At 43.1% G+C, this 13,203-nt stretch overlaps 1 protein-coding gene across 8 annotated transcripts in view; it reads right to left on the bottom strand.

The window, feature by feature from the left end:
- The window catches only part of TRIP12 (thyroid hormone receptor interactor 12), a 132,207-nt gene that overhangs the window by 17,389 nt on the left and 101,615 nt on the right, over nucleotides 1–13,203 (bottom strand). For all 8 annotated transcript variants that reach the window (XM_056564492.1, XM_056564491.1, XM_056564494.1 and 5 more), the window contains 11 exons: nucleotides 10,814–10,955; nucleotides 10,255–10,446; nucleotides 7,818–7,969; nucleotides 6,776–6,933; nucleotides 6,615–6,688; nucleotides 5,822–6,021; nucleotides 5,593–5,720; nucleotides 4,817–4,968; nucleotides 3,872–4,014; nucleotides 3,103–3,259; nucleotides 2,345–2,443 (listed from right to left, as the gene is read on the bottom strand). In XM_056564492.1, the coding sequence (XP_056420467.1) occupies nucleotides 2,345–2,443; nucleotides 3,103–3,259; nucleotides 3,872–4,014; nucleotides 4,817–4,968; nucleotides 5,593–5,720; nucleotides 5,822–6,021; nucleotides 6,615–6,688; nucleotides 6,776–6,933; nucleotides 7,818–7,969; nucleotides 10,255–10,446; nucleotides 10,814–10,955 (1,597 nt within the window). The remainder of the gene's footprint in view (nucleotides 1–2,344; nucleotides 2,444–3,102; nucleotides 3,260–3,871; nucleotides 4,015–4,816; nucleotides 4,969–5,592; nucleotides 5,721–5,821; nucleotides 6,022–6,614; nucleotides 6,689–6,775; nucleotides 6,934–7,817; nucleotides 7,970–10,254; nucleotides 10,447–10,813; nucleotides 10,956–13,203) is intronic.

Genomic DNA, 13,203 nt, shown 5'->3' with positions numbered 1-13,203 from the left:
CAGGGACAATCTGGTGGGGAGGGATAGTTGTTCCGGGCTGTCCATTTTCACCGGTGAGGGGTGGGGGGGTGGGCTCTTCTCCGTGCGGGACGTTGTGCATGATCGTCCCTGTGCGTTGTCGTCAAGGCAACGGCCCCCCCGGTGAAAATGGACAGCCCGCAACGACTAACCATCCCCACCGGACGGTCCCTGCAGCATAAATGGCTCGGACCAGCTCACCCCAACTTCCTGCCGAGGGGAGGAGAGTACAAAACTAAAGGGGGGGGGGGGGGGGGGGGGGTTGGATGATGACGAAGGCCGCAGTGGTCTTCAACCTTAGGACCTCCAGAGGTTTCAAAACTACAACACCTTGCATGCCCGGACAGCCGATGGCCCGGCCCCGGAGTAATGACGTTGCCTTGATGACGACGCACAGGGATGTTCACACGCAACGTCCCTGTGCGTAGTCGTCAAGGCAACGTCACTAGTCCGGGCCCGAAGCGTGGAGAAGAGCCCCCCACACACGGTGAAAATGGACAGCCCGCAACGACTAACCATCCCGACCAGACGGTCCCTGCAGCATAGATGGCCCGGACCAGCTCACCCTAACTTCACGCCGAGGGGAGGAGAGTACAAAACAAGAAAGGAGGGGGGCTGGATGATGACTAAGGCCGCAGTGATCTTCAACCTGCGGACCTCCAGAGGTTTCGAAACTACAACTCCGATGGCTGTCCGGTCTTGCTGTGAGTTGTAGTTTTGCAACATCTGAAGGTCCGCAGGATGAAGACCACTGATTAAGGGATTGACAGGCGGAGAGTTCACTCGAGTATAAACCAAGGGGGGGGGGGGGGGGCGTTTTCAGCACGAAAAATCGTGCTGAAAAACTCTGCTTATACTCCAGTATATACGGTAAATTTAAGATTTCAAAAAAAGATTTCTTTAAGTATCTGCAATTAAGACACCTTTTGACCACCCTTAAACTGTGTTTATCAGCGAATAGCTCTTTATATGAGATTTTTTTTCTGAAAGGAGACAGTATGGAAATGGGAATATCCCGGGCATATACTCATATGGTTTCCGTCAGAAAAACGGATACTTTCCTATTTCAAAAAGCTTGGGAAAAGGATTTAGGTTGTAGTTTCTCAGCGGAAGAAGGGTATTTTGTTTTCAGTTTACTATCTGGAATCTCTCAATGCTCCAATCATTTGGACAGCTCCAGGAAGATAATGTATAAATGGCATTGGGTACCATACCGGCTTAAGCAAATTTCACCTAATTTTTCGAAATTTTTGGGGAGATGTAAGGTAGAGGTTGGTTCTTTTTTTCATATGTGGTGGGAGTGTCGAGAGATTCAAAAATATTGGAAACAGATATTTCTCCTACTTGGTATTATTGTTGGACCCTATATAGATGGGAGCCGTGAGTTGGGACTATTATCTTTAACAACCAGTGCTTTACCCGATTTTGAGCTGACGGTAATAACACACATTTTGTTTGTGGCCCGCACACAGATGGAAATCTGATGTAATACCTACCATCTCTGAGTTAATAACCACCATACACAGGAATTATAAGATGGAAGGTTTAGTTGCACAAAAAATGTTAATCACTAGCTCATATGAACAAAGATGGAGACTCTGGGAAGAGTTTATGAGAAATAAATAGACTCCACCCCAGGTAGTTTTGGTAGGGCAAGTTCAAATGGAGGGGACAGAGATAGATATAGATTAATTATGTAATACCCTCTGGTGTATGTATTATTGGACTAGATTGGAGTAAGTGGTTGTGTGTATTTATTCTTTCTCCTTCACCTCCTTCCCCCCCCCCTTTTTGTTATGTAGAGTTTATTTATTTGTTCTATGTATATATGTTATGCTTATAAAAAATAATAAAAGATAAGAGAAAAAAAAAGGCTCAAAGTAAAATTGATGTAGGAGGCAGTCCATGAGCTTTACACTATCTTCTAGCCCAGCAGTTTAATTCACATTGCAGTTATTCCTACTGTTAAAATGAAAGAAAGCCCTACAACACCAAACGCACCAGGACCAATGGTTGGTTCTAACCGGTTAAGGTTTATAATATTTTTAAAAGTTACGTGTGGGAAGACGTATATGATTTTCACGGTAAGGCTTTATGCAAGTATTTTGGTCAGTATAACAAAAACCACAAGTTGAACAGACACACTCAACTACATTTCCATTACACTTTTTCTTTGTGTCGCTTCCACTCCTTAGTTTGGTTAAAAATACTTAGCAAAATACATTGTGTGAACATAGACTAAGAGTGTTTTTTGCTAAACCATTTTTATCTTTATTTTATACTTAAGGGGGGTGCCTTATTTTTAGGTGCACTATTGATCACTTACTTCATTCTCATACTGGATCTCCAGCATAGCTCGGGAGCTTCCCAGATCCTGCATTACAGATTCAGCTTGTTTCAGAAGCTCCTCTCTATTCACAGTGCGCTGGAAAAATAAAATGACACATGAGAGCTGGGCTCAGTCAGCTGGAGATTATTATTATCCTGCTCATGTTCTCTTTACAGTAATAGTTCTGAAACAGAGGACACTACTAGCACAAGAAAATAATTACATGTCAGCATATAATAACTAGGAAATCTGGTGTGATGTGATCTGTTTGTTTAAAGGGTACCTCTCATCAAAAAAACTTTTGATATATTATAGATTAATGTATGCAGAATAACTTTACAATTGCATGTTATTAAAAAATATGCTTCTTTCTATTTAATTTTCCCCTTTGAAGAAATGACCACTAGGGGTCTCCCTACCAGTCCTGGCAGCAAGCATTTCAGACTCATGCTGGAGTCCTAAACACTACGAGCTGCCAGTCTGCTTTGTTCACAAAGGAGAACACTCAGAGCTGCCAGCCTGCTTTGTTCACAGCCTGTTGGGCTGTGAACAAAGCAGGCTGGCAGCTCTGAGTGTTTAGGACTCCAGCATGAGTCATAAATGCTTGCTGACAGGACTGATCGGGAAAAATACAATAGAAAGAAGCATATTTTTCATTAACATGCTATTGGAAAGTTATTCAACATTCATTAATCTAAAATATATCAAAAGTTTATTTTATGAGAGGTACCCTTTAACTATACTTAATGCAGTACCTTTTTCCTGTCGAGCCTGGGGGCCACTCTGCTGTCCTGAGAATCTGACTGGTTGATTTCGGGGTTAGTGTCAAGCAGTCTCTGCATTGCCCGATCTCTATCAAATGCAGTCACGTAGAACAACATTTGCCGTGTATCGAACGGAAAGAAGAACGGACTGAAAAGAAAAAAAAACATTTAACAAATTTTACAATCATAATTTCAACCTTAACCTCAAAACTAAACTTTAAGCTACTCATAATTGGTTGTGAAAAAACATGACAAAGCATCACTAAGCAAACCAAGCATGTGCATCATAGATTCCAAGCATTTACATCATATTATAATAAATATATATATATATATATATTTATATATATTGTTACACCTGCGTCATACTTGCAAAATCTATTACACAGCATTAACAGTGAAAGAACAGTCATAATCTCCAATATGGAAAACTATACCCTTACAAATCAAAACTCCCTGCCACTTCACATGCTCACTGAGAAATAATTCTGCTCAAACAGGTTGTCAAGCAGCATATTTAAAAGCATGCCCCAACCACTAACCTATATCAAATAGTAACAAGATATATTGAATCTTAAGTGACTGGTGCAGGTCTGACTACTGGGATGCTCATAATAGCTAAGCTATTTGGGTTGCCTCTTTAGTCAACCATGTTTTATGAACTGGAGGTCTCTCAGTGATCAAACACCCATCAATTGAAAATGTATTGCATATACATCGAAATGCCATAAATGTTAAAGGTGGCAAAATAATAACTTACCAGCTTTTCCCAAGCTCTGTCAACCAAGTGGGAATATTCCCGGTCATGATAACCAAAGGATCTTGCAGCTGCCTGTTTGCCTTTGCAGTCAGTTTACTATTGATAAACTCTGATGTGGAAATGATCTCTTTGCAGATGGCATTCTAAGGAGGGATTAAAAAAGTATTAGTATTCTTATAAGGGAGATGAACCTCACTTTCACAGTCAGTACTTGGAAATCAATTTACCAGTCTGTAAAATGAAAAATGGCTGCTAGGTTGTAAATATTTAAAGGGCATCTGTTAGCTTTATACTAAGCACAGAGCTATAGATCCCAGGAGGTAGGTGATACGGAGATAGAATTAACCATTCATGTAGTTTAGCTGATCAGTTTATAAAGTTATTTATTTAAAGCAACTAAAATGGTCAAACTGGTGGTGCTGAGTTGCAGCTGCATGTCTCTCCCTCCCCTCTCCACAGGACTGACATACATGGCTAAAGCTGAGCCCTGTTCATCAATCAAAGGAAAGAGTGAGGGAGGAGGCATGGCTTCTCCTGCAGATCAGCACCACCAATGCTAAAGCTACCAAATAGGCATGCATAACTTTACAAACAGTGATCAGCAAAACTAAGAAGGTATAGATAACTTTATCCCCCTAGAACTTATCTGCTGGGATCTGCAGCTCTGTGCCTGGTATGGAGTTGACAGATACCCTTAAAGAAATAATGCCCTTTGAGACTAAACATTTTTCAGCTTGTTACATGGGTAGCCTACTAATAAAAACCACAAAAATTTTTTTAAATAAAATAAAACTGATTTTGCTACTTTTGACAAAAGTCCCCTAATTACTACAAGTTACATATTCTGGGCTAGACCTGCATTGAACAAAATGCCCTTCACAGAGGCCAAACAACCTGAAGATCGGCCCTTGTAACAAGCACAATACATTAAATAGTGTTACTTACATCAAACAAGTAATGCCAGTATCTACTGATGGCATGAAGAACCCTTAGAAGGATCACCACATCAAGGGATGGGTCATCAAAGGTAATATTTTCAGGTGGGGTGGAGATGAGGTAATAGTCTAAAGGATTAGCAATTTTTGGGCAAACACCATCTGTATACAGGATACAAAAAAAAACATTTACTTGTCAGCATTCATGGGGGGGGGGGGGGATTACAAGTTTTATTGACTTTTGAATAACTATCCAACAAGCCCCAAAATCTGATGCTTAAAGGGGTACTTCGCCCCTAGACATCTAGGTGTCTGATCGCGGGGGTTACGCTGCTGTGGACCCCCGGTATCTCGGCTGCAGCACCCTGCTGTCATTACTGCACAGAGCAAACTTGCTCTGTGCGTAATGACAGGCAATACAGGGGCCGCCCCCCTTAATGCAAGTCTATGGGAGGGGGCGTGACTGCTGCCACGCCCCCTACCATAGACTTGTATTAAGAGGGTGGGCTGTGACGGCATGAGGGGGCGGAGCCGTGACGTCACGATGCTCCGGTCCCTGTATTGCCCGTCATTAGGCACAGAGCGCGTTTGCTCTGTGCAGTAATGATAGCGGGGTGCCGCTGCCGAGATCACGGGGCTCCCCAGCGATCAGTCATCTTATCCCCTATCCTTTGGATAGGGGATAAGATGTCTAGGGGCGAAGTACCCCTTTAACAGAATTTACAGGAAATTATACAATATCCTGATGGGCACAATGCACTTGTTTCATGTAAAATGTAACCTTACCATGCCACAGTTCATCATGTTTCTTTGAATTCCTAGGAGATGTTTTGGTTGGTGCAGTTTGAGCACGACCACGTTTGCCACCTACTGTGTCCTTAGTGCTCTCTTCCTCTTCTCTAACTGGTTTGTACCTATAATAAATGGGGAATGCTTGAATTACTCTACTGTAAAAAATAAAAAAAATTTGAAACAAAACTGATGAGGCAAAACACATATGAGGCCAGGCTCATACCAGATAGTGTGGGTCTTGGTCCAGATACCAGCTCTTCCTAGAGGATTGCTTTCATCATCTGTAGACTCTCTTTCCTCCTCTGTCTGTATGCTATACTGTCTTACTGCTTGGTACACTGTCATGTTGTAAGGAAGTAAGTGATCACCAATGTAAAACTGTAGCCTATGCCGTACATTTCCAGAATTCAAAAACTGAGCCGCCTATGAAAGATGAAAATAAATGTTCATTAAAGCATTACTGTCACGAGAAAACACTTTTTGACAGGTCGATCAGACATGGCAAAAGTTGTTGTGTGTGCCATGTCGCAATCCTGAGACCCACGGCAAACGTGCGTTATTAGCAGGGGGAAGTGGGCAACTTTGCGCTCTACTCCCTGGCTGAGAGATCAGACTTCTATACAAAGAAAAGGTGGAGCACAATACCCATTGCTTTCCTAGCTAATAACTCTAATTGTTTATGTCCTAATTGTCCCAAGACTTCTGTTCTATCTACAGAAGCCCCATAAACAGTTAATGAATTGGCAGCAAGCCAAAATATGACCACCACTCCTTTCAGAAGAAAACCCCTAGTTCTTGAGATTGATGTAGTACCAGCAAATAGACCCCTAGTGGATAGGGTGTAAATATTAAAGGTGGGACGACCCATTAAACCACATATACAGCAAGTATGAGATAAGCCGCATTGCTCAAAAGCAGGTTACCGCTGAATATCATAACTAGCAATAAAGTGAATGGACACCTGTTTAGAGAATACTATACAGCCATTTTCTACATAACCAATGGCAATCTCTTACCAATGATTCATCAATTTCTTCATCAGAGCCATCATCATCACTGTCCTCATCATCTTCTCTCACTCTGCCATAACCTAGAAAATAAAATGAAGCAAAAATAAAGCATATAAAATGATGTCTACCGTATGGAATTTTGACTAAGAAACAAATTCGAAACTCACCTCTAACCACCAGATATCTCTCAATTGCTTGCACAAGAGCTAGTGGATCAATTTTAACTGGCCCACCTTTCCACTGCTTCACATTAGTGCATTCTGGATGTCTTTGCAGTTGACATTTAAGCTGGTGAGTATTGAAAAACTTTAGAGCTTGTGAACCTCTGGTGATGAAAGAAAAAAAGTACATACTGAGAAAAAGCGAGAAAAGAAAGCCTAAGGCTTCCATTTACACTGGTGCTTTATGTTTGTACAGAAGCCAGTTTAGTATGATGGACGTGTTGCAACTGCACCCATTGATTTATGTATCTGTCAGACTTCTGGTGCTTTTTGCTTATGGCTAGAACAGTTATATTATCAAATAGCTAAGTAGAACAAAATAATAGCTCTTTGCCGCATATGACACTGTAGATCACCAACTCCTTCTCGCTTTGATCTACTCCATAGGTCTTAAGGACTCGGCACTTATTTGTTTTCTTCCTACCTCTCTGATCACTCCTTCAGTGTAATTTTACCACTCTACCTCTTTCTTTCGGGGTTCCCCAGATCAGTCCTCGTCTCTCTCTGTGTACACTGCCACCATGGGGCAAACCATTAGCAGATTTTGTTTTCAGTACTATCTTCATACTGATGAAACTAAGTTCTATACCTCTTCCCCTAATATCACCCTGACTGTCTCTGCAGTCTCTAAATATTAAGGGGGAGATTTATCAAAACATCTTCTAGAGGAAAAGTTGCTGAGTTGCCCAAAGCAACCAATCAGATCGCTTCTTGTATTTTTGAAAAGTCCTCTAAAAAAAAACAACTCTGATTGGTTGCTATGGGCAACTCAGCAACTTTTCCTCTGGACAGGTTTCGATAAATCCCACCTTAGTGTGTAATATTGTAATGTCTAATATTTTCCTGTATTTGTACCCTCAAAATTTGTAAAGTGCTGTTGACGCTATATAAATATTATTATTAACAAAGGAGAATTGATGGCTAACAAACTACAAATATCACTTTATTTTATTGATGTCAATTTACAAGTTTTAAAAATGTAACAAACCTGCTTCCTGTACCATTACCGCTTGGAAAGTCATGTACTTTGACTGGAAATTGTTCCATCTGACTGAGGCAGTTGTTCATCTTGTGTACCAATGAAAGCAAATGACCATTTTCTGTCAGCTCTATCCTCCCAAGCGGCTCCTCTCCTGGAAGCTATAATGTGTAGTAAAATACGTTATTACTGAGTAGCTATACATACAAAGGACTGAATAGCAGATTCATCATAAACTCCTGTTGCAACACTTCAAGATTTAGGTGTCTACATACTCTAATCATCATGTACACTTCCGCTAAGAGATAAGAGAATCAAGGAGAAAAGTAAATTACAGCATAAAAAAATATAAAAAAATTTTACAAAAAAAAGACACTTTTCAACTTTTTATACAATCCTGTACAAAACAGTCAAAAATATGTCACACTGTGTCATACACAAAACTATTAACTGCAAACCCACCCTACCCCTGGTTTCCTTAAAGTTTATATAAGTCAGACTGAAGTAGAGAGGCACACTGGGCATAGTCAATGTAAAAGCAAAGCTCTCAGAAATCTGCTAAATCTGTGCATAAAGGGTGAAATTACAGTGGCACTGTATAGTGTACGGAATATGGCAATACACAGAAAAATACTCAGCTCAAAAAAAATAAAGGGACCACTTAAACACCACAATGTAACTCCAAGTCAATCACACTTCTGTGAAATCACACTGTCCACTCAGGAAGCAACACTGATTGACAATCAATTTCACATGCTGTTGTGCAAATGGAACAGACAACAGGTGGAAATGATAGGCAATTAGCAAGACACCACCAATAAAGGAGTGGTTCTGCAGGTAGTGACCACAAACTACTTTTCAGTTCCTAGGCTTCCTGGCTGATGTTTTGGTCACTTTTGAATGCTGGTGGTGCTTTCACTCTAGTGGTAGCATGAGACGGAGTCTACAAACCACACAAGTGGCTCAGGTAGTGCAGCTCATCCAGGATGGCGCATCAATGCGAGCTGTGGCAAGAAGGTTTGCTGTGTCTGTCAGCGTAGTGTCCAAAGCATGGAGGTGCTACCAGGATACAGGCCAGTACATTAGGAGACGTGGAGGAGGCAGTAGGAGGGCAACAACCCAGCAGCAGGACTGCTACCTCCGCCTTTGTGTTAGGAGGAACAGGAGGAAAACTGCCAGAGCCCTGCAATATTACCTCCAGCAGACCACCAATGTGCATGTGTCCACTCAAACGGTCAGAAACAGACTCCATGAGGGTGGTATTCGCCATTGGTGCCCTGTGCTCTTCACAGATGAAAGCAGGTTCACACTGAGCACATGTGACAGATGTGACAAGAGTTTAGAGACACAGTGGAGAACGTTCTGCTGCCTGCAACATCCTCCAACATGACCGGTTTGGCGGTGGGTCAGTAATGGTGTGGGGTGGCATTTCTTTGGGGGGCTGTACAGGCCTCCGTGAGCTAGCCAGAGGTAGCCTGACTGCCATTAGTATAGAGATGAGACCCCTTGTCAGACCATTCGCTGGTGCGGTTGGCCCTGGGTTCCTCCTATTGCAAGACAATGCTAGACTTCCTGTGGCTGGAGTGTGTCAGCAGTTCCTAAAAGAGGAAGGCATTGATGCTATGGACTGGCACGTCCATTCCCCAGACCTTAATCCGATTGAGCACATCTGGGACATCATGTCTCGCTAAATCCACCAACACCACGTTGCACCACAGACTGTCCAGGAGTTGGTGGATGGTTTAGTCCAGGACATCCCTCAGGAGACCATCCGCCACCTCATCAGGAGCATGCCCATGCATTGTAGGGAGGTCATATGGGCACGTGGAGGCCACACACAACTGAGCCTCATTTTGACTTGTTTTAAGGACATTACATCAAAGTTGGATCAGCCTGTAGTTTGGTTTTCCACTTTGATTTTGAGTGTGTGACTCCATATCTAGACCTCCATGGGTTGATAAATTTAATTTCCATTGATAGTTGAATGTGCTGATAACAAAATCACACAAAAATTATGTAAAGACGAAAGTATTTCATACGATTATTTCATTCATTTAGATCTAGGATGTGTTATCTTAGTGTTCCTTTTAATTTTTTAAGCAGTGTACATTAGTGTGGACCTAATAACATTTGTAAGGTTACAAGCCATACCACGGGAAGCCTAAGACACCCCATATCTTAGATTTACATATGGCATTATTTTTCCTACATATTGCATACTAATTATCATAAAGGTCAGCACTAAACATACACAGTTTCTCTAATTTGACATTGCTTTCCTCCTATGAGCTCTCAGTTATTTGCATTTAACATGTTTGATAGTGTGGATAATGGGAATATATAGGAAGTCGCAGCATTCTAAGAGGAGTTTGTTATACAGCCAAGCCCCAGTTTCTGTATATTTATGAAAAAAAAATACATATTGGTTCATTCTCTAGTTACTTACTGGGGACCCAAAGAAGACATGCAGAAACCTTTTTAGTCGAATATCTCTGCTAACAGCATCTTTTTCACTCTTCGAAGTCAAGTAGAGAAGTAGTTGCTTCACAAACCCACTGTGCTGTATTTCGAAAGAAGAAACATCTGACTCTGAGACAATACTCCGGATTTCTACAAGGCACTCAACGCCACCATCCACCTGGTATAGCAAATCAAACCATGTCAGAGATTAGTTTTTAAGGTCTTATTGTGCAGTAAAATTGATGGTATCTTTATCAGGTTGGTATGTTTACAACAATACCCATTGTTCAGTTTTTGTTAAGGTTTATTACTTTCAAAAAATTACAAACTTAAGAAAAATAAAATCAATTTAAAATGTCATAGTCTGACCCCTATAACTTTTTATATATCCATCTATGAAGCAGTGTTACAGCTATTTTTTTCCCCACTGTGATCTGTAGTTTTTATCTTTACCGTCCATCAATGTTACTACATGTTATAAACAACTTATATAATAATTTACAAAATGTTAATATTTCAGTTACTTAAAAGTTTGGTTTTAGCACCTGAAGGTTGAGCTGCTCTGTGGCATTGCAGAGTCTCTGGAGTACATTTAATGCAGGATTGCTGCCATCCATGCTCTCCGAGCTGAAATATCGCTCTACAAATTTATGTGCCTGCTCTTTGATCCATCCACGGATTCGCTCTCTATAAAAGAATATTGGGATAAAAAAAAGGAACAGGGATTTAGACAAATTTTTCAAGAGAAACATGCAACAAGAACAAAAAAAACTATAGATTACAGAGCTCTTAAAATGGGCACTGTCATGGGTATAAAATGTTGATATAATGTAGATAACGTGTATTTGTATGTTGAAAATTGTGTATATTTTTGGGTGAAAAAAATAGATTTTTTTTATAACCTACTGTAAAATCTCTCTCGGAGGATCCATTGGGGACACAGGAACTGTGGGTATATCTTGCTGCCACTAGGAGGCTGACACTATGCATTAACAAATCCTTGCAGGATATACCCCGCCCACTGACTGAACTAATTAGTTTAGTCCCAAAGCAGGAGGAGGAAACCGACAGATCACTACAGAGAGTCCAAAGAAGACCCAGACAAAAAAAAAAGCAATCGAACAAACCCAGACAGGAAATGGACTCTCAGGTCAACAAAAAATAACCATCGGGTCGGTGCTGTCCCCCCCCCAATGGATCCTCTGAGAAAGAGATTTTCCAGTAAGAAGTACCAAAGCAGTCCCCGGGGTGGGAAATCAGAATCCAGCTAAAAAGACTCTGCTGCCCGCAACACTTTACGCCCAAAACTGGCATCAGCAGACTCGGAAGTGTGCACCTGGTAGAACTTGGTGAATGTGTGCACGGACAACCAAGTGGCTGCCTTACACACCTGCAGGGCCGAAGCCCTGTTGAAAACCGCCCTGGAGGCCCCAACAGAGCGGGTGGAGTGTGCCGTAACCCGGAAAGGAGGAGGAGCCATTAGAATGATAAGCCACCGCTATGGCAGACCAGATCCACTAGGATATGATCACCTTAGAAGCCGGAAGCCCCTTGAACTGGCCTTCCGGAATGACGAACAGTGAATCAGTGCGCCGAAAAGAAGAAGAGGTGGCCGAGAGATAGACACGCAGAGCTCTGACCACGTCCAAGTTGTGGAGAGAACTCTCTTTAGGGTGAGACGGAGACGGGCAGGAGGGAGGGAAGGACTATATCCTCACTCATACCACCTTTGGCAGAAAAGACAGTAACCAGCCGAAGCACAGCCTTGTCCTGGTGAAGGACAAGAAAGGGTGGTCGGCAGGAGAGAGCCGCCAATTCCAACACCAGCCGGATGGAGGTCACAGTAATGAGAAAATATACCTTCCAAGAAAGGAAGCGGAGAGAGATCTCCCAAAGGGGTTCAAACGGGGCGCCTTGCAAAGCGCTGAGAACCAAATTCAGGTCCCAGGGTGGAGTGGGAGACCAGTAAGGAGGAGCCTCATGAGCCACACCCTGAAGGAAAGTGCGAACATGTGTGTCAGAAGCCAGGGGGTGCTGAAAGAATGGAAAGCGCCCAAACCTGCCCCTTGAAGGATCTAAGTCAGGGGAAAAAAACAACAACGGGAGACAGGGATCGGGCCTCGCACCACCGAAAGTAGGCACGCCAGGTTCTGTGATAAATCCTGCAAGAGGACTGTTTACATGCCCGAAGCATGGTGCGAACGACCCAAAGAGAGAAACCCTGAGCCCTCAGCACCGCGGTTTCACCCGCCATGCCGTCAAACGCAGCGGCAGTGAATTGGGGTGTCAGAGAGGAACTTGAAAGAGAAGGTCAAACAGATCCGGGAGCCGTATGGGAACATCTGCCACGAGATGAACTACGTTGGCGAACCACAAACGCCGGGGCCAATCTGGAGCCACCAGAATCGCCGAGACGCCTTCCACCTTGAGCTTCCTCACTACCCTGGGCAGGAGGGGGAAACAGCGGGAAGAGATAAGGGAGGGCGAACTGTGACCAAGGAACGACCAACACTTCCACAGCCAGAGGATCACAGGATTCTGACACAAAGGCGGGAACCTGCCGGTTTAGGCTGGACGCAAAGAGGTCCACGTCCGGGGTCCCCCAAGTTCGCAAATTGCTGCGAACACCTGCGGGTGGAGAGACCACACCCCGGGGTCGGGCAAGGAGGGACTCAGAAAGCCCGCCTCCCAATTGTCCACCCCCGGAATATGAGTCGCCTATATGGAGGGAACCTGGCGTTCCCCCCCCCCCCCCCCCAGAAAAGGATCCTTGTTACCTCCGTCATTGCCGCGAGGCTGCGAGTGCCCCCCTGGCGATTGATATAGGCCACAGCCGTGGCGTTGTCCGTTTGGACCCAAACCGGACGAACCCAGAGTAAGTTCCCAGTGGAGGAGACAAAGAAAGATGGCCCAAAGCTCCAGGATGTTGATGGAG

This window comes from Hyla sarda, chromosome 3 (genome assembly GCF_029499605.1).
Source record: "Hyla sarda isolate aHylSar1 chromosome 3, aHylSar1.hap1, whole genome shotgun sequence".
Taxonomy (NCBI): Eukaryota; Metazoa; Chordata; class Amphibia; order Anura; family Hylidae; genus Hyla; species Hyla sarda.
This window is presented reverse-complemented; position numbering and strand designations above follow the sequence as displayed.